Here is an 18,725-nt window from a genome sequence, read left to right as displayed (position 1 = left end):
ACTCATCGAAAATTTGGCGTAATCGACAGCTGGTAAATCATCAAATTCAAAAACAAAATAAAATCAACCAAATATAATTTTTACAAAAAAACAGAAGATACTGATAAATTACGTCATCCAAACCATGTTTCCATTTTTTATATTTAATTCCTTTCTTTTTTTTTAGGTTACAAAGAACGAAAGATCTCGCGTCTCTGATTTTCTTTAATGGCAGATGATAAAAAAGTTCTGCTGATTAGGAGAAGTTGTAAGAAAATCTTGACAGAGGTCAAACTTTTTCTTCAGGATTTTCCCCATAAACGCCATAAACAATCTCCCACCTCAAATCTCCAATAAATACTTCATCTCTCCCATCGGGCATCGGGATCTCCGCTTCAATCTCTTCAAGAATTTTCGATGAATTTTCGAATATTTAGTTTAGATGTGTGGTGGCTGCGAAACTGATGACTGCTGCTAACGAGATTCTCGTACTTCTCCTTCTAACCTGCTTTATTTCCGTGTCATTAAAAATCATCTCGAGAGTTCCCAGAGCAGCCTGAGCCACCAACTCACCAATTTCTCATCAGGAAATTTCTTTCATTTTTATCAACAACGTTAAAAGTGCAACTTTTTAACAACAACATTTCTATTAATATGTTTATAAAAATTTTCTACGTGACGTTTCTCATCATTGTTATTTGATAAAAGGAGAAAGTGAAGGCTAAAGAAAATAAGGCAGTTGCGTGGTTTATAGCAATTTTTTCAAGGTGAGTTAATAACTTTACCCACAGTCTGAAGGTTAATTCCATTTACTTTTTTATCTGATATCGGAAAGAAGTGTACCACGATGATTTACGATCGATTCTCTCACGGCCTCCCATTTAAACAAACGGGAACTTGGGGAGCTACGCTTTTTCTATCCCCATCCATGATTCATGTGGTTTTCTTTCTTGCCAATGAATCATCCGGATTCTTTCAGCTCAGCAAATTAATATACTGTGAGAGGACATTTAATAACAGCCTCAAAGATCATTTGCTCAGACTTAACAGTGACATTAATATTCTGCTACGAATAGCTTCAATTATCTTTAACAATCAACCTAAATCCAAGTACTGTAATTTACAGTTTAATTCAGAAGCTACTCAAATCATTTAGATTTTTCTTTCCAAGTTAACCTTGTAACCATGTGAGTTTTTTATTCTCTAAGGCAGAATCTCAAGTAATAACTAAAGTTTGTTTTAATACTGATTTTTCCCTTTGTAAGTGATACAGCTATTTGTCAAGTCTATTCTAAACAATTAATGTTATCGATAGGTTAATTTCTATAAAATTTAATTTTTTTAATAGTTATTAATAAAGATTTAAATTTTTAGGACATTTATAGTGTCACTACTCCACTTCCCAAGTGTTAATGAATTTATTTATTGAAAGTTGGGACAAAGAAGATTATACTGTTTTACTCTTTTTACAGTTTTAGGAGGCTACAATGAGTCGTTATTCAGGAAAGAAATGTCGACTACTGACGATGCTGTGGCTGACTGCCTTCTTCTTCTTGGTAGAAATCGTAGTGGGCTATGTTACAAACTCAATGGCGTTAATAGCCGATAGTTTTCATATGTTGTCAGATGTGGCTGCACTAGTTGTTGCCTTCCTATCAGTCAAGGTTTGTGAGCTTGCCTTGCTCCACTTTATTCTTAATTCAATCTTAATAATTTATTAATTATAAAGAATGCAAAACTGTTTCATTGAATAATTTTCAGATGTCTCCAAAAAAATGGTCTAAAAATACATTCGGCTGGGCCCGTGCCGAAGTTTTGGGCGCTTTGGTAAATGCGGTCTTCCTAGTGGCCTTGTGTTTCAGCATAACGGTCGAGGCTTGCAAAAGATTCATCGAGATCGAGGAGATCCACGAGGCGAAGCTCCTCGTGGCCGTTGGAGCTCTCGGTCTCTTCGTCAACGTGATTGGCTTATGCCTTTTCCATGGTAATTTAACGTCGTAGAACATCCGAATATAGAGATGAAATAGAAAAATGCGAAATTATCTTATTTGCTTATCGCGAATAAAAATATGTGATGAGGAAGCATTGTGCAGGTTGGTCACTGAGAGAAAAGCCACGTGTGGATGGAATAATGAAGAAGAAGAAAGTAAACAAAGAAGATGACGTAAGGAAAACAGAGGAGGCAAAGAAGATAAAGGAAGTAGTATTCCTGTATCCAATAATCCTTCGGGACGAAAGCGCGCCCTCCAGTTCCTCTACCAACCTCCCCCTTCCAGCTACCCTAGGTCAGCTCACGATAATTTCGTTGACTCTCCAGCTATTCTCTCCTGGGATTAGTGGAAACGATCCGCCTGCCAATGTCCTACTTAAAATCGATCGACCTTATCACTAAAAAATTATCCATTATCACTGTGCTAGATATCGTTTCTATTGAGATACGAAAATTGGCGTACTCTTAGTGTCAACAATGGATAGGACACACTTTTCTTCCAATAGCCTTTTCCCTTATCTCGCTTATCACTGCTTCGTTATTAATTAAAGTTAATTAAAGCGTGTAAGTAGGTATGTGGAAGATGCTGTTAATCTCTGACTAGAGAGCAAAGGTCAGCTGGTAATTGGAGTGTTAATTGGTATCATTGCTGGTATTCCTATCTCGTTCCTTGGGTAATATCGGTATTATTGTTAACATTGCTATTGCGGGGAATAGAAATGCGAGGCTGGTAATTGTATCGTTAATTACTGTAATCGCTGTTATTATGATTGTTATTGTTACAGAGCATGGAAACGCGCACGGACACTCACACGGGATCTCGCGAAGCCATAATAGACTGAGCACATTGGTCGGCACAGATGATAACGAGAACGATGAAGCTTATAGACCTTCTACGCCTCCAGTTAAAAGATCCCATGGCCATTCGCACGACGCCAGCCAGATGAATATGCGCGGAGTCTTCCTCCATGTGCTCTCCGACGCCCTTGGATCTGTCATCGTTATTGTTTCTGCTTTAATTGTTTGGCTTACCAAATGGAAATATAGGTACGATCGCTTCTGGTTCATCCTTTCAATTATAACAATCAATTGTTAAAATTGTTCATTTAACATTTTGCATTTTTTTTTTTTAGGTTTTACATCGATCCAGCGTTATCCTTGCTTTTAGTAATTTTAATTTTACGCTCTGTCTGGCCGCTTCTCACTGAATCAGCCCTTATTCTACTGCAAACTGTACCAACGCATATTCAAGTAATTTTATTATTATTTTTGTATGTTATTTTAAATAAAGAATGCTTTTTTCAACAATTGTTATTTCTAATAGGTAGATGCGATTCAGCAACGACTGCTGGAGAACGTAGACGGAGTCTTGGCAGTACATGAATTTCACGTATGGCAATTGGCTGGTGATAGAATCATTGCATCTGCACATATTAGATGCAGAAACCTTTCAGAATACATGAAAATTGCCGAACAGGTTAAAGAATTTTTCCATAACGAGGGTATTCACTCCACGACTATTCAGCCGGAATTCATCGATGTACGTAACATTGCATATTCATGGAGTGGTGGCTGATAGATTACATGAGTCTGGTGCTTTTGGGTTTTAGTACCAATCAAATAGCGAAATTCAGGAGGCTCCCACCGAAGACTGTGTACTAGACTGTCCAAAAACTGATAAACCGTGTAATCAGGCCACTTGCTGCGGTCCCTCTAAACAGGTAAACTCTCCCGTAGGCGATCTGATTTTAATTTAAACTCCCTTTGTAAAACCCCTCCTTAGTACTATCTGAAGAAAGATAGAGCACCCAAATCCCCCTGCAGATCCAAATGCCTGGGTCTTTGTTTAGATGGAGTTAAGTCAGAATCGAATACGGCTATAGGTAAAACCATTGAATTTTGGAAAAAATGAAATTTTTAGTGATTGCTTGGAAAATTTGCTTTTAGGGTCGTGAAACTCCATCACCAGGTGAAACACCGTACATGTGTCGACAAAGAAATAGTATGGCACGTTCAACGACCTCGATAGGCAATACTGAGCAACAAGAGGTGAATGAAATGGAGAGAGGACATTTGTTATCCTTGCCTGTTACTTCTCATCTCTCCGTCCAGCCTCACGTGACTACAAATCTACCAACAGCTTGATTTCAACCATCAACTTTATCAGTGGCATCGCTACCACACGACACCATGTTGTCTAGCATCATTACCATACAACGCTGTACTATCCAACGTTACTACCAACAAACGGATTAAGAGACCCTTCACAATTATGTAAAAGACGCAATAAACTTGTAATCCTGAAGCGTCTCTCAATCGAGAACTTCCAGGATGAGTTTGCTGCGCTGTCGTTGCTTTTTTCTACTTTAAACATCACTCCACAAGCAAGACAGGACGCTTGTCCATTCTGTCATCAACCTCATTATTATTTTCAATTTCACTTTACGATTATTCTTCGCACAAGGTTTGCCAACGTAGAAAATTGTGGATCGTAGATGTTTGGACATTTTTCACGATTTTCGTGCCTTTTACTATAAATATTACCCAAAAACTCGCGTCCAAGAGTGCCCAGTCTATAGCTCAATCGAAGCTAGCTGGAAAAAATCTTTATCGCGAGTTGAGTTTAGATGAATTTTTCTGTAGGTCTTCAATACGAATTTTCAAGAAGCATTTATCGCATACCAAAGGCTTGTTGAAACCAAATGCGTGTCAGCCAGACGTGTTGTTGAGCTTATCTAAAAACTATTTATATATTCATATAATATGCCTGTCATAGAATTCTATACAAAGTATTCTATATTTGAATGTCTTTTTTTCCTTGATAATTTTCGATTTTTTTTTTTTTTTTTTTTTTTGACGTAACGTCTGTGACACTGAGGCATTAGCGAATATAATTCTATTCCGGGTTCATCACGAGTGAATCATTGAATAGAAGAAAAATTAGCGGATTGTATAATTGTATAAAATTTGTTAATGCAGTTTAACTGTTGCGTGAGAGATCATAATAAATTTTATCGTCTAGCAATCCTAAAGAAAACGAAGGAGATATTTTACACGATAAAAGCGTTGATGAATTTCTCCGTCTCGTATCGCATATGCATACATATATATAATATAAGTATTCTTAATTTTTCTCTATTTTATACCCCTGATCACTTATGATAAAGCGATCTGGCCTTGGATAGATATATATTCCCCCAAGAGACTAAAAGAAGAAATGGAACAACCACTTCCTTTATTGATCAAAGGAATTTATATTACTACTGGATTTCACAAGAGTAAATCGTGTCGGATTCTATGATCGTTATTTTATCATAGGAATATCGAGCTCTCGTGTCATCCAGTTTGCATAATAAATATTTAATTTAATAACTGATAAAATTAGTGTTATTTTGTAGCAAGTCTTTTATAGAGATTTATATTGGAGAAACAAGTTATGTTCCTTTTAAACTTTGCGATTTCAAGATGTTCATATATATCAGCGTTTAACTGTAAGAACTTTTTTATGGTTTGTTTTTTAAAAAACTTATAATGTTTAGAGAAAAAAAGTGTGTGTAATAGAAGAGAGAAAGAGGGACATAGAGAGTGTTTCTATTAGAGAAGCAAGGTTATTGAGGTGTCTGAAAAAGTTATGCTTTTAAGGTTTACACACGTTACATGTACAAATGACTTAAATCTTCTTCGTTAGATTAGATCTCTCTTTATATGTAAATAAAATATCATAGAAATATCCGTAGGTTAAAGTTTGAACGATGACAGGAAGATACAAATTTTACGAGTCCCTTATTACTATTATTAATATAATAATTATTACTATTATTCACCGATGAATCGCTTGAATGGATATCGCGAAGATTTTGTGATAAAAATATTAAATAAATTATAATGAGTTGTATATTAAAAGGGAGGAAAAATTGGTTTGGACATCCAGGCGTATATTGTGCATAATGTATGAATTAAATTGCTTCACACAGCGGTCGTTTGCTGAACTATCCAAGGAAGGAAATTAATGACGTTCACGTAGACACCTGGAACTCCGGATCCTGCACATCCAATGCCCCAGGCAACCATGCCAATCACTTGCCACTGTCCGGATGGAGATTGGCAAACCAAAGGGGATCCACCATCACCCTGCAAATATTTAAATTGGATAATAATTAAAAGAAGGAAAAATTGAAAATTAAAGGAAAATTAATCAAGTACCGTGCAAGCATCTTTTCCAGCCTCACCACCGGCACAGATAAAGCTGTTTTTGTCCAGAACAAAGAATGAACCTAATCTTGTGGCTCTGAGTCGAGCCTCGCACTCTGGTTGACTTACTATAGGAACATCAACTTCCTTCATGATGCTCTGGTAATTTCCGGTTGCTCCAAAAGCATCCTTACCCCAACCTGATACCCAGCATCTGTAATAATTTAATCAAACTTGTTAAATTTACATTACTAATTTTCAAAATTTTTTCAGTGTCTGTTACCTCGTGGAAGGCTGAGGCATACTTGATGACAAGCAAGCAGTGTTGATATTCGGAGCAGTTGCGATGGGTGCATTTCCGTTTAATCTAATCACAGCTACGTCATTCTGCAAATTCTGAGAATTGAAATTTGGATGTACAAATATTTTGGCCGACGAAAACTCTACGTATGGATTTGGCTCATTAGTGTTTTTAGCATCCCATTCTCCTAATCTAATCTTCAAGCCGCCGTTCCTAGTAACAATCCAATTAAATATCAAATTTATTTATTATCTCCACTTGAATATAGTACCATAAATAATGCAGTGTTTATTATTTTGATAAGATATGCTATCTTTAATTTTCTATGGTTTTCTTAGAGTATTTTTGATAAGTTAGCATTTAAATGTTATAATTGAAATAATTATATTATTTGTGAGATGACTTAATATACGACTGTACGATATTTTCATGAATTATATTCTTACAGATAAGGAACGACTTTGTGAGCAACAGTGAGAAGATGATTGGCATTGATCAGGACTCCAGATCCTACATAAGCGTTGTTCGGCATTAGGAGGACTGCTTGCCATGGATACTGACCAAAACTCGCTTGGCCAACTGGCTTAGCAGTCGGTTGAATTTTTCTCAAACCACACGTACCGTCCACTATATTAGAAGATTGACAGCAATAAACGTTACCAGGACTGCAGGTTACCCCCTATAAGATTCAACAATACAGCAATAAAAGAAAAATTAATTACTATTATTTCTACTCACCGTATTTACTATTCTAATATCTATTCCAGTGGTCTGACAAGTGCCGGTTGGCACGCAAATGCATTGCGGCATGGCTTCTAAAAGGAAAATAATGAATTGTGCAATGATTATGAGGAATTACGAGTAATTCAAGATTATGAATGGAACGAGTGGAGCTGACACGCACTTGTAGTCGGCATCACCATTGCTGGAGGAGGTCTGGTGGTGGTGGTAGTGGAACCAGCAAAAATTATTGTATCTGATTGCGCTCGAATGACCTTTGGGATGATCACTAGCTGAAGGAATATCAGTAGATGAACCAGAAAACTGCATTTGGTCGACATGGTGAAAAATCAGCTCCTGATCAGAGCAAAACTTTTGATTTGACTGGAATGCTTACGGGGGCCAACACTTATATAAATGTTAGAGGCTTTTGTGAAGAGTTTCGCTAGAAGCGTCATTAGCTCGGACATCCAGCCGAAACGAGACGCGGCCGGAAGGTCAGAAATTATATTTGTCGCAGGCCGTTTCATCTCGACAATAAGCCGTTCGCACCAATAAATAAAAATTCATAAGGTTGACGCTGCGTCGCTCGTAAATTATCCTGACCATCGTTCTTTCTTATTATAGTTATTATTTAAATCCTTTCACTCATCAAGGCTGTTTTCTCTGTCAGTTTTCATATTTCTCATAATTTCGTCTTTCCAAAAAGTACTCTCATTAGTACGAAAAGTAATTAAAATTTAATTTTAAGCCTGCGCAAACTATTAGCTGGTTTTTCCTTTAGTTTACTTGAACTGACGTGAGTCATGATAATTAGCAGATAAATAATTTGCTATAATTTTTTGTTTGTTATATTCGTTAAAACTAATTAGACAAGGCTATTTTCACCATTGTTTCTAATACTTTTTTCGTTTTTATTTATGTGAAAAATGAGATTGAATTTGAATGAAAAATGATTAAAATTCGATTAAGATTTCATGCGAAAGATACTCCGTATTTTGTTTAAATCGACGTGAGTCACATAAACCATCAGATAAAATAATTTGTAGCAGTTAATTTTCTTATTGTAACACGTTCACTTAATGACTGTACTTAATCATAGGAAATCTTGTGCTCGTGCAAAATTTCATTGTCGTTCATTTAAGATTGCGATCTGTGTTTTGCAATTATGTTCTAAAAATGATCATTCTTTACAGTAAAATTGTTCTTTGAATGGCCCTTGTTATAAGTCACAGAATTCACTGGGAAATACGCTTATTAGTTGGTGAAGTCGCAATGTTTTTAAGTTGGGCTTAAAAATAGAGCATTGTAGATAATAATAATAATACTATAGAGACCGTGCACACTAGCTCAATGACAGTGAGATAAGAATGTATATTGGTGTATATGCATACTATCAGCGCAAACTATCGGTCAATTTTCGCAGTTTTTGAGTGTATTTTTGAGTGTAATTTATTTATACGTATACAGTTATACATTGACACTTCGCTATCATTGTGTTGGTGTGCACGGTCTCTATAGTTAGAAATATTAAATTTTTCCTTATACCTTTAGGTACAGCAGAGGAAGAAAAAATTCATTATCTGGTATTAGGATGGTACACATGAATAAGAGTATTCAGAGTTTCAGCGATTTACTTATACTTCCGTATCATTTTTAGTCTCCCGGTAGCCGTCAAGTTCAATGCCACGTGATCTAAAATTGAACTTGATCCTCTTACATCATAATAATGTCATCGGGTAGGATAAATCGAGTTATTTCCATTGCTGTCATTTTTTCCTGTTACAAAATTCAGATTTTACTGTTTTCCGGCCTTCTCAATTTTGTACATAGGCAGTATTGGGATTATCTCCGCGTATTTTCTATTCGCCTAATACCACTCCTGCAATTATACTAGTACTGAAAACACTATCGACTAAACTTGGCCATAGTCACTTAATTCAACGACTGTTATTAGGAGCACATGATATTTATAATGATTGATTGAAAAGCAATTTTAAACTCTAGTCTTTTTCCTGAGATCCATTTTTAAAAATTTCATGAAAGCTATAAAATAACTACAGTCATAAATTTTATAATCAAGTTATATTTCTAATTCAAAATATCTCATACAGAAATTATTTTTATAATAAATCGTATACTTTGAAAGTTTTCATTGAACTTAACGAAAACCTACAGCTCAGGTACGTCATCATGATGTCACCGGCCACCAGGGCTCAGTAAAGCGGCTAAAGCGATTTACCTCTTGTACTATTATACGTTCCTATCACTAAAACTCAAATTTTGTCATTTTCCTGGTCCCAACCAGTCCCAACAGTCTATATATATACGATTTATCTACTGTAGTATTCATAAACATTCTCTGGTTCATTCCTAACCTATCTTTTATTTTTACTTTTATAAATTAAAAATATGACGGAAAATTGTTCAAAAATAAAAAAAAATAATAAATTTTCGTGTAGAGAAGAGCTGGAAATGTTGGATAAATCGGTATTGATATTTTTTAGATTATCAATCTTAACCTAAGTTGTATTTCAATTTTGTATCATGTTTAAAATATTACAATACTATTACTTTTTATAGGAATTAGTTGATAGAATTTTACAACTAGAAGCTTACAATTCTCAATTAAAAAATCTTATTGACAAATCTGTTAATAATCCTAATGACATTACAGTTAAGAAACTTTGTAAAAAGTTTGATTTTTCAAGGTTGTTTGATTTTTTTGTGTGTGTATAAATGTGTATATATATATATAATGGACAATTTATTTTATATTCTCTTCAGATATACAAAAAGACGTATATTTTTGAAATTCTATTATCTCGGTTGGGATTATCATGGTTTTGTTACTCAAGAAGGCATTTTAAATACAATTGAACACCACCTGTTTAATGCTTTGATAAAAAGTTGTTGCATTGAGAGCCGTGAAACTTCTAATTATCACAGATGTGGTAGAACAGATAAAGGGGTTAGTGCTTTTTCTCAAGTAATCTCTTTGGATATTCGTAGTAAACTAGCAGCTGATAAACAAGAGAACTTGGATCAGGAAATACCATATTGCAAAATATTGAATCGTATTTTACCTACAAATATTAGATGCATAGCATGGTGGCCAATTCAAAATAATATTTCTGCAAGATTTGATTGTAAGTTTAGGACTTACAAATACTTTTTTCCAAGAGGAAATCTCAATGTTCCTGCAATGAATGCTGCTGTCAAACTTGTTATTGGTGAGCATGACTTTAGAAATATTTGTAAAATGGATGTAGCAAATGGTGTAACTAACTTCAAAAGGAAAGTTGCAAATGCTGAAGTTTTTGAGCTCAATCAAAGTTTCCAAGAATCAGGTAAGAACATCTACTCTCGTCTTTTTTTTTTCAATGAACATAAGATATCTAAATTCTCTTCAGGATTTGATATGTGCTATTTGGAGATAAAAAGCCAGGCATTCCTGTGGCATCAAATTCGTTGTTTAATGGGAGTCCTACTGTTAGTTGGACAAAATAAAGAAAAGCCTGAAGTAATTTTAGATCTTCTAGATATAGAAAAGGTTCCTCAAAAACCTCAGTATAATATGGCTCATGAAGTTCCATTAAATCTTTTTCATTGTGAATATGAAAATGAAAATTGGTTTATTGATCAAACTGAACTATTACATACAATAAAAATCCTGCAAGCTGAATGGACACTTAATACTATCAAGTATATAATCTACATATTTTATAAACCTTTTTCTTAAAAAGTATATCTTACACAAGCTTCTTGCTCCATACAGATCAACAATGACAAGATGTATGATAAATAATCTTGAGTCTTTGGGAGATTTAAAAAATAATAACTTTCAAAGTGACTGTTTGTTGCTAGGAGTGCAGTCTAAGATATATCAGTCATTATTAAAACGGCCAACTTGTGGTAAGAAAATATTCTACAAGCATTACAAATAATTGCTAAATGTAAATTATTCTTTTTTACAGAAAGCTTAGAAAATAAGTTAAAACAACGTACAAAAAAATTAAAACTGGAAGACCACAAGTTACACTAAATGTCATTATGATATTAATCAAGTCTATTACATACAGTATTGTAAATTTGTTGAAATATACAATGTTTTCTAGCTGTAATTCATAATTTCTCTACCTAATTCAGATCGTAAAAATGAACCTACATGTTGAACTAGTATTGCAACAAGCATTTCATTATTTTGTATTTGTAATAGCAAGTCTCCTATCTTTCTTATAGTACCCATATTTATATATTGTGCTACTTTCGCCTTTACAGATGCTGCTAATCTGTTCCGTTGTTCCTGAGTAAGGTCTTTCATAATTATATCGGGTAAAGATTCAAATTGACCATAAGATAAGGCGCTAGCAGTGCAGCTGCTGATAATACCACCTACATAAGCAAATAAAAGTGAGGTTAAGAAATAAAAAAATCAAAACAGAATAAAAATACCTAGTGCGAACCCTATAGGTCCAAGTGCTAAACCAGATAACATTGTAGAAGCCCCTACAATGATTCCTGATGTGACTGAGGATTGAACTGTTACTTTTAGTTTATTTAAAGCTGGTAGCTTAATAACCTCATAAAGAATCTCATTATTGGATAATGCCATTTTCTCACTATTTGCAGTAAACAAATTATTGAAATTTAACATTTACCTTAACTTATTTTCTTATTTGACAAAATTTATTTGGTGTTTGCCAATTTTTGCTAAATCTGTAAAGATATACGTCGGAAATGTCAAACTGCCATATTAACCTTTTTAATGCAAGTTAAATCGGAGTAAATTACGTCATTCTATTCATTCGCAAATCTTTTATCTTACCTCGTCTTTCCGTCTTTTTTTCTCTTCTCACTTTCTTTCGATTTTCTTCAGATTTTTTAGGCTAAAAAATTAAAACAAAATCGGTAAATTTTGAATTAGTAGTTCAATAATATTAAGTCTGTTCGTTTTAGCAGAAAGTCGCTACACTTTTTGCATTTTGTACACATTTTACGGTGTCAACTTATAGAATAAAATAGATAAAGACAAAAATATGAAAAGTGTAGAAAGCGTGAGAAGTGCAGCTAAAACAAACAAACCTATTTACTAATTTTTATTCTTTTTATTTTATTCTTTTCCAGTAGCATATTATATATATACATATCCTTTTGGCACTTACACTTTACAATTAACTGATTTGAGCCCAGAAACGGGATACAGCATGGTACACTATCTGATAAATGTAAAAAAAGCGTCGAAAATTGCACGAGTTTCTGTGTCTCACTTTTATTTTTTTTCTTTCTTACTTTCTTCTTTTTCCTTCTTTTCTACTTTTATTTATTTCTATATATTATACCGTGCCGGAATCTCACAATTTTCTCGATGATGTTTCTCTCTAAAACGTAATCTACTCGATCACTTCTACAAAACTAGATTATTTTTATTGAGTACATTAGCATCGCCCGAGTATCGTTAAATCGGTTATTTCCGTTTAATCATTTAAAATCCAAGTATCAACACTACTCCTCTATTTTGGATATATCATACAATCACTAGATTATTGCTTTGTCGTACCTTGTATCGCGCTATTTCTAAAATGTCTCTAATAAGTCCACGACTGGGGGTTTCAAATTCTACTCTACTCCTTTGGCCTTAAACGACCTAATACCTCGACAGTCCTCGAATTACGCTATATCCTCGATAAGGCTTTATTTCTCCCAGAAAGCAAATACGCTTGATGTCCTATATTTGTAGGTATATATGAGGTTGTGTACTTGCCCTTTGGAATCTTTGGTTTTCATTTAATTTCATTTCTCTCTCCCTCTCCCTCTCTCTCTATACCATCTTCATCCTTTACTACCTCTTTCTCTCTTATGTTCAAACACAAATTTCAACATTACTGGATATTAAAGCAGAGCGTTTATTTACTCCTGATATGAAAGGTAATACCAGTAACTTTGAAACTCGAGGCCTATTGTCCTTTTTGAACCTTTCATCCTCTTATAACTTTCTTTCTTTTTACCAATCTTTACCATTAATTTTCAAGTTTTTTTTTCTTTAACTTTCTCCTAATGTATAACGCAATACTTTGGTCCTAATATCACATAAGTACAAAGAATGTATAATATTATTATTAATACAAATCATTTCTTATGAAACAATCAGTGTAGGTGTGCAGACTAGAGAGTGATAAGAATAAAGTTAGTTTTTGCCGACAATAATAATCGACCTATTTAAGAAGGCTATTTTCTGTTAATAATCTTTCAATTAATTTACGCTTCCGATTATAGATTTTCGTTGTCTCATTGAGGAAGCTTTTACTATAGCATTATTATTTTTGTTTTTCTACTTGACAAAGTATTCATAGTGATTCGTGAAATAGTAGAGCAATCTTTCTTTTAGAATCATCATCATCTAGTGACAAAATTTCTCCATTTGAAGAAGCTATTCCTGGAATAAACGTGGATAAAGAACGATTCCTTCAGAAATTCAGTTTAAGAATTAAACATAGTTCGAAGCATAAACCTGTAATTTTGATTAGTCACAGCTGATTCAACGTTGCTGAATATTTCATTTACGCTGGAAGAAATGGGCAGTCATTTGGGAAAAGTATAATGAATCGTTAGAATTATTTTCACAACCTGCACACACCTTCCGTTAAAAATGTATGCTGTCTGTGACCTCTTTTGCACAAAGTACAGGCAACGAAAACGGGTTAATTATCTCATCCAGAGAAAGATCATGACAAGAGTAGGAGCGTGAAAGATTGAATCCTCAGCTGTTCATCATCGTTTGAGAGCATACGTCACAATAAACGACAATGAGCAGGTGGGAGTTGGAAAATTTGGAAAGTACCGCTTAAGGATTTTTTAAAATCCTCTTGTGGAAGTTTTTTTGCTAATTGACATTATTAAAATTGTTCCCCTGTTATTAAATATTCCCTTACAAAAAGTACACTTCACCCTGGTTGGAGTTTTATCACTAATTAATAATATAGCCCTACGAATTTCGCGCAAATTATCGTTTCTTTTTTTGCTGTTGTTTTTTTCCTTTTTTCTTCATTTTTCGATTCGATAAATCTAGAAACAAACAGGTTTCCTCTCTTTTAGGAGGCTGGCAAGTGCACTCATTGGCAGCCCGTAAAAATATCACCAGATCGTTAAGGTAAGGTTAGAGTGTGGACAAAAATTAATGATGTTCGACCAATGAAGTGACAGAGCGATCATCGCTGATTGGTCGACGATCGGCCATTGGACGGACGTCATTCGACGAAAAACACTTGGCAATTCGACGAAAAAAAATGGTTGCTGCACGGTTTTCTTCCTTATATTTCTTTTGGGACTTCCCCTGATGAAGACGCCATCTTGTTTTTCTTTTTGAATAACCCGGCAACCTCCTCTTCATCGTTCTCCCCAGGTCTACCTTCGTGAAAATTAGTTACTTCCAGATTCTCAAGGAAACTGTCATAGAAAAGCATTAATAATAATATCGCAAATGGCACCCTACAATTGAAAAAGAGTAGAAAGAAGGATTAAATACCTGGTCCCATCATTAGGTAAAGCCCTTATATCTTTCTTTTACTCTGGATGGGGTCCTTCGAAGCTCTGTTAAGGTGGAGCCAGGTCAGGACGACTACCATCATCAACAGAGGTGTCTCGTTGGCAAGCAGACTCCAAGTGCTTGTTCAGGTAAGATTTAAGTGCAAATGACTTTCCACACTTTGGACACTCATAATTCTTATCCAGAGAGTGTGTTTGCATATGGGCCCTCAAGTTTGACCTATCTGCGAATGCCTTACCACAGTGTGCACATCCATATGGTTTCTCACCTGTGTGACTTCGCAGGTGACCTTGAAGCAGCCAAGGCCTCGAAAACATTTTGCCACAGACTCCACAACTATGAGTTAGTTTGTGTGTGAGCACATGCATGGCCAAAGCAGGCATGCTCACATAAGCCTTTCCACAGTGAATGCACTTCTTAGCAGACTGAGAGTCTATGCTCCTGTGTGTTTGCTTATGACGAGAAAGATTAGAAGACGTTGCATACTGCTTACCTAGAAGCCAAGGTAATTCTTGTCAACAATTCTAATATACTGCAAATATAAATTTTAAATGATTGCTCTACTAACCACAGATGAAGCAGACATATCTGCCCACCCTAGTAGTTTCTGGGTTATCCACTGTTTCACTCTCAGCATCTTTAGAAGGTGATCCAGTTCCTGCAGTTACTGTCACAACACCAGGCGTTGAATTCTTCTTGTTTCTCGACCTTCCATCAGCCACCAGCAGAGTGTCATAGGTATATGCAGCTGCTTTCACCTCTGTTTGCTCAATTATGATCGACGTTGTCTGAACTTCCTTGTCTTGTTGGTTAATCTGCTGCTGGGAATTCGGATTGCTGTTCTCCACATCGCTGTTGCATTCGGAAGTTGGTGGCGTGAGTGGTGGAGCACTCTCTATAGACTGTAGAACCTGTGGTTGTGGAACTTCATTCTGTGGCGCACTATACGCAAATAAGATTTCCTGCACCGGCGAAAGAGGGATAAAAACGCTACCGGAACTGGTACTCGTATGTTGAATAACTGGCTGCTCATAGATGATTTCTGGGGCTTGTCTGAAAACTCCACTATTGGCCAGGTCTATTGTATTCACCTGGTTCAGAAACGTGTAAATATTATGTAATTTATCAATCTCGTTAATTGATTTTACTGTAATTTACCTGATAAACTGGTAGTTCATAATTCGCAGGTTGATACAATGTCATTTCGTGAACGTCGGTAGTTGGCGATTCGACGACGGTCTGGGGACCAATAGCAACACTTGGTGGAGGAAGTGGTGGCAGTGATCTGGACAGCTCAAGCAAATCGTGTGCCGCTTCCGTTTCCGCCGCTGATCGGTCCTTGAATATTGGAAGATGCGGGCTGTCCGCATACGATTGTTTATTGGATGGCAACTGTGAACTCTGCATCTCCATTCTACTCTCACGCCTATCGTAAACATTTTCTTCGTTTGTTCTTTCTTTAGAACTACAAACAATTGGCTCCCGAATCGACGAAGTCTCGACCTCCTGAACGTTTCCAACCCGATCCTCGATTTTCCGATTTTCCTCCTCTTTAGGTAAACTTGGTGCCTCATCGGAAGCCACCTCTATCTTTGTATTAACATCCTGACATTCTGTAATAATCGTTTCATTAATATTAACTCTCAATTCTTCAGGAATTATCGATTGAAATCAATGACGACCTTTCGCCTCTGAGATTGGACTGTTCAAACGAGCCGGCGAAGCCGGAAGTTGCCCACTGGACGACGGGGTCCCACGGGTACGACTCCAGCTCTCGAAACTCCTCGTCACGCTTGAAACGTATTTATTGCACAAGGCCTTCTTAACCATGTAACACCGCGGCATTATGAATCCTTAGAATCTGCAAGATAAAAATGAAAAATTATCCAACTATAATGGTCATTATTTTTATTACAGATAGATTTTTTAATCGACTTACGATTGCGTGTAATACGAGAAGTCTTATTAGAGGGTTCTCGTTGCTTTTATCGCAACACAAAGATTTTCTTAGAATCCTAATAGTCGTTGACTCTCGAAAGGTTTAACGTTAATTATTGAATTAACGATGATCACCAGTAGGTAAGAAACTCAGTATATACTTTTTATGCATGGGTGTGTATATATACATAGATATATATTCATATTAAAATATTTCTGGCCGATCCGCAACCTCCAGCGAATATCCTCGGGTTCTCTCCAGTACATACACGTAAATGATTATTACATTCATACATACATACACGTACACATAAATATGTATATATCATATGTTAAATGTATACAGAGATGTATCGAAATGTGCACTTTTCGCTCAAGCCGAAAAGCTGGAAAGTTCTGCTGGACCAAGCGTCTCTTTAAAACCTTGTTGAATTATTGCTTTCGTTGTATGATTCCGGCTGGATTCTTGAATTTCACGCGTATCCCGCGCGATTGTTGCGATTGTACCAAGAGTATCTCTTTATGTAGCGCTGTAAAAGAATCGATAAGACGAATAGAATAAGATAGAGATAGTAGTAGTTGGTCATGTAAACTCATACATTTGAAAAATAGCAGGTTCGAATTCGATGTGCGAGCGTCGAGAGGAGGACATCTTTGTCGAGGAAGGTCTGTGGCGTCCAGCTGTCCAGGGCGGAGCGTCGTCGGATCGACCTAGACGCGGACGCGTTTTTTGACGTGGATGTGGATGCGAATGTGTGGATGTGGACGATGAGGAGGAGGATGAGGACGAGGACGCCCGCCGCGACGCTACGGCGCCGCCACCACCGATCGATATCGCATAGCCCGGCAGCCGCTGGACACGACGCGCTGCTCACACCACCACCTCCTCCAATAAAGCTCCGCGCCAACCACCGTTGGCCGAGCAACAAGTTGGACAACAGGTTACCCCGACGCGCACTTCCCCTTACGCGTCCCGACGCCGGACGTCCCGCCCGCGCCTACTGCACCTGCGGATTCCCCAACCTCGACTAATATCCTCGTCCACCATTTTCAACCAGATCATTCTCATGCTTTCCAATCTCGCTCTCTTTATTCTCCTTTTTCCTCTATCTCTTATTCCTCTTATTGCTCCTCCTCGCCACCTCCACCTCCTCCACCCTCGATTTACAATCCTCCCCTTCCTCCAATCGATCTTATTGTTAAACCTCTTCTTCAACGGCGCCTCTTCCTCGTCAGCTTCAAAACGATAATCGACTCAAAGTCCCCTCCCGACGCTTGATTTTTCTCGCTGGAATTCGCTGCTAGGCGTCGCGACGCTGAGCCTGCCGGGTAAAGGGGTAGGGTCTGGGGAGAGGATAACTAGGAAAAAACTTTTCACATTGAACTCTCTTTCTCTTTCTGTCTGGAGATAGGGGTTGGCAAGAATACACTGCACGAGTACCGTGGTAAAAATCACAAGGTATGCGGTGACTCCTTAGCGCTTTTGCGGATTGGTCGATTGATTGATTTGCTGGGTATACCGGATGTCTTCTTAGATGTAAGGATGGTGGCGTAAGAAAGCGGTGGCAGTGTCGGCGTTAAGAGCGAGCGAGCGTTACCACCTGTGGGCTCGGAAGCAACAATTGTCCGCCGTGTATCGCGGTGGCGGTTAGCCTGACTACATGACTCGTCCGGGTGTGGCTGGGGCGCAACTGCTGATGCAACGACGCTAAAGGACGCTGCTGCACGTAACCGGCGCCTGCGTCCCGACGCCAACAGCTACTTGTCGCATCTACAAACCCCTCCTCAGCCGCATTTCCTCCCCTTAAACCCCAGACCCACACACACCCACACAGCTCTCCAGACTCATCTCTTACCATAAATCAGCTATGATGTAATTAGCGAAACCTTACGTAACCCAATCAACGATAGCTCTTTTTTACCCCGGGCTTCCCCGTGTAAATTAATTATTATTGGCCGTAATTAAACAAGGTAATAGTATCCTATTGGTTTGTCAGAATATTCACGTTTAGTTTAGGATTTTTAATTTAATGGAGGATTTAACGAGACTATTTCTTTCA

At 36.9% G+C, this 18,725-nt stretch overlaps 5 protein-coding genes across 11 annotated transcripts; 2 read left to right on the top strand and 3 right to left on the bottom strand.

Annotated features, from left to right (window-relative positions):
• Nucleotides 1-307: 307 nt before the first annotated feature.
• Nucleotides 308-5,886, top strand: ZnT63C (zinc transporter 63C). 3 transcript variants are annotated; one of them, XM_066735259.1, is made up of 9 exons: nucleotides 308-746; nucleotides 1,452-1,643; nucleotides 1,741-1,963; nucleotides 2,073-2,264; nucleotides 2,755-3,016; nucleotides 3,103-3,220; nucleotides 3,294-3,509; nucleotides 3,580-3,690; nucleotides 3,917-4,118. In XM_066735259.1, the coding sequence occupies exons 2-9, from the start codon at nucleotides 1,467-1,469 to the stop codon at nucleotides 4,112-4,114; spliced, it is 1,497 nt and encodes a 498-aa protein (XP_066591356.1). In that variant the 5' UTR covers nucleotides 308-746; nucleotides 1,452-1,466; the 3' UTR covers nucleotides 4,115-4,118. The 3 variants fall into 3 exon arrangements, with proteins under 3 accessions (XP_066591356.1, XP_066591358.1, XP_066591357.1); XM_066735260.1 differs by lacking the exon at nucleotides 308-746 and adding an exon at nucleotides 1,000-1,166; XM_066735261.1 differs by lacking the exon at nucleotides 2,073-2,264 and having other exon boundaries at nucleotides 3,917-5,886.
• Nucleotides 5,887-5,934: 48 nt separating this feature from the next.
• LOC136778433 (phenoloxidase-activating factor 2-like) lies at nucleotides 5,935-11,972 on the bottom strand. 2 transcript variants are annotated; one of them, XM_066735266.1, is made up of 7 exons: nucleotides 11,843-11,972; nucleotides 7,366-7,538; nucleotides 7,200-7,276; nucleotides 6,908-7,140; nucleotides 6,444-6,674; nucleotides 6,173-6,374; nucleotides 5,935-6,100 (listed from the first exon to the last, which is right to left on the bottom strand). In XM_066735266.1, exons 2-7 carry the CDS (start codon nucleotides 7,520-7,522, stop codon nucleotides 5,936-5,938), a joined length of 1,065 nt encoding a protein of 354 aa, XP_066591363.1. In that variant the 5' UTR covers nucleotides 7,523-7,538; nucleotides 11,843-11,972; the 3' UTR covers nucleotide 5,935. The 2 variants fall into 2 exon arrangements, with proteins under 2 accessions (XP_066591363.1, XP_066591362.1); XM_066735265.1 differs by lacking the exon at nucleotides 11,843-11,972 and adding an exon at nucleotides 8,730-9,222.
• Nucleotides 9,352-11,305, top strand: LOC136778432 (tRNA pseudouridine(38/39) synthase). Of its 2 annotated transcripts, XM_066735263.1 has the most exons (6): nucleotides 9,364-9,671; nucleotides 9,765-9,892; nucleotides 9,969-10,531; nucleotides 10,595-10,886; nucleotides 10,960-11,096; nucleotides 11,159-11,305. In XM_066735263.1, exons 1-6 carry the CDS (start codon nucleotides 9,594-9,596, stop codon nucleotides 11,224-11,226), a joined length of 1,266 nt encoding a protein of 421 aa, XP_066591360.1. In that variant the 5' UTR covers nucleotides 9,364-9,593; the 3' UTR covers nucleotides 11,227-11,305. The 2 variants fall into 2 exon arrangements, with proteins under 2 accessions (XP_066591361.1, XP_066591360.1); XM_066735264.1 differs by lacking the exon at nucleotides 10,960-11,096 and having other exon boundaries at nucleotides 9,352-9,671.
• LOC136778725 (protein Nazo-like) lies at nucleotides 11,296-11,796 on the bottom strand. Its single transcript, XM_066735822.1, has 2 exons — nucleotides 11,637-11,796; nucleotides 11,296-11,576 (listed from the first exon to the last, which is right to left on the bottom strand). The coding sequence occupies exons 1-2, from the start codon at nucleotides 11,794-11,796 to the stop codon at nucleotides 11,296-11,298; spliced, it is 441 nt and encodes a 146-aa protein (XP_066591919.1).
• Nucleotides 11,656-18,666, bottom strand: LOC136778430 (uncharacterized). Of its 3 annotated transcripts, XM_066735257.1 has the most exons (10): nucleotides 17,265-18,666; nucleotides 16,667-17,195; nucleotides 16,410-16,588; nucleotides 15,886-16,340; nucleotides 15,296-15,818; nucleotides 14,707-15,220; nucleotides 13,693-14,627; nucleotides 12,347-13,617; nucleotides 12,010-12,070; nucleotides 11,656-11,900 (listed from the first exon to the last, which is right to left on the bottom strand). In XM_066735257.1, the coding sequence occupies exons 3-6, from the start codon at nucleotides 16,570-16,572 to the stop codon at nucleotides 14,775-14,777; spliced, it is 1,587 nt and encodes a 528-aa protein (XP_066591354.1). In that variant the 5' UTR covers nucleotides 16,573-16,588; nucleotides 16,667-17,195; nucleotides 17,265-18,666; the 3' UTR covers nucleotides 11,656-11,900; nucleotides 12,010-12,070; nucleotides 12,347-13,617; nucleotides 13,693-14,627; nucleotides 14,707-14,774. The 3 variants fall into 3 exon arrangements, with proteins under 3 accessions (XP_066591354.1, XP_066591353.1, XP_066591355.1); XM_066735256.1 differs by having other exon boundaries at nucleotides 12,347-14,627; XM_066735258.1 differs by having other exon boundaries at nucleotides 12,347-14,585.
• Nucleotides 18,667-18,725: the final 59 nt, after the last annotated feature.

This window comes from Prorops nasuta, unplaced genomic scaffold, assembly GCF_024137725.1.
Source record: "Prorops nasuta isolate Cenicafe-Biocafe unplaced genomic scaffold, Cenicafe_Pnas_1.2 PNAS00014, whole genome shotgun sequence".
In the NCBI taxonomy this organism is placed as follows: Eukaryota; Metazoa; Arthropoda; class Insecta; order Hymenoptera; family Bethylidae; genus Prorops; species Prorops nasuta.
This window is presented reverse-complemented; position numbering and strand designations above follow the sequence as displayed.

What these genes read in the sequence shown, in the direction of transcription:
- LOC136778430 (XM_066735256.1), bottom strand. Translation starts at nt 16,572, where the DNA reads ATGCCGCGGTGTTACATGGTTAAGAAGGCCTTGTGCAATAAATACGTT. An exon ending in TCCAATCTCAGAGGCGAAAG is followed by an intron (nt 16,341 to 16,409) that starts GTCGTCATTGAT and finishes CGATTATTACAG; the next exon opens with AATGTCAGGATGTTAATACA. An exon ending in ATATGTCTGCTTCATCTGTG is followed by an intron (nt 15,221 to 15,295) that starts GTTAGTAGAGCA and finishes CTTGGCTTCTAG; the next exon opens with GTAAGCAGTATGCAACGTCT.
- LOC136778725 (XM_066735822.1), bottom strand. Translation starts at nt 11,796, where the DNA reads ATGGCATTATCCAATAATGAGATTCTTTATGAGGTTATTAAGCTACCA. An exon ending in ACCTATAGGGTTCGCACTAG is followed by an intron (nt 11,577 to 11,636) that starts GTATTTTTATTC and finishes TTGCTTATGTAG; the next exon opens with GTGGTATTATCAGCAGCTGC.
- LOC136778433 (XM_066735266.1), bottom strand. Translation starts at nt 7,522, where the DNA reads ATGTCGACCAAATGCAGTTTTCTGGTTCATCTACTGATATTCCTTCAG. An exon ending in AATGGTGATGCCGACTACAA is followed by an intron (nt 7,277 to 7,365) that starts GTGCGTGTCAGC and finishes TTTTCCTTTTAG; the next exon opens with AAGCCATGCCGCAATGCATT. An exon ending in CTGGAAAAGATGCTTGCACG is followed by an intron (nt 6,101 to 6,172) that starts GTACTTGATTAA and finishes AAATATTTGCAG; the next exon opens with GGTGATGGTGGATCCCCTTT.
- LOC136778432 (XM_066735263.1), top strand. Translation starts at nt 9,594, where the DNA reads ATGACGGAAAATTGTTCAAAAATAAAAAAAAATAATAAATTTTCGTGT. An exon ending in AAAAAGTTTGATTTTTCAAG is followed by an intron (nt 9,893 to 9,968) that starts GTTGTTTGATTT and finishes TATTCTCTTCAG; the next exon opens with ATATACAAAAAGACGTATAT. An exon ending in TCAAAGTTTCCAAGAATCAG is followed by an intron (nt 10,532 to 10,594) that starts GTAAGAACATCT and finishes AATTCTCTTCAG; the next exon opens with GATTTGATATGTGCTATTTG.
- ZnT63C (XM_066735259.1), top strand. Translation starts at nt 1,467, where the DNA reads ATGAGTCGTTATTCAGGAAAGAAATGTCGACTACTGACGATGCTGTGG. An exon ending in TGGCTTATGCCTTTTCCATG is followed by an intron (nt 1,964 to 2,072) that starts GTAATTTAACGT and finishes AGCATTGTGCAG; the next exon opens with GTTGGTCACTGAGAGAAAAG. An exon ending in CTGTACCAACGCATATTCAA is followed by an intron (nt 3,221 to 3,293) that starts GTAATTTTATTA and finishes TATTTCTAATAG; the next exon opens with GTAGATGCGATTCAGCAACG.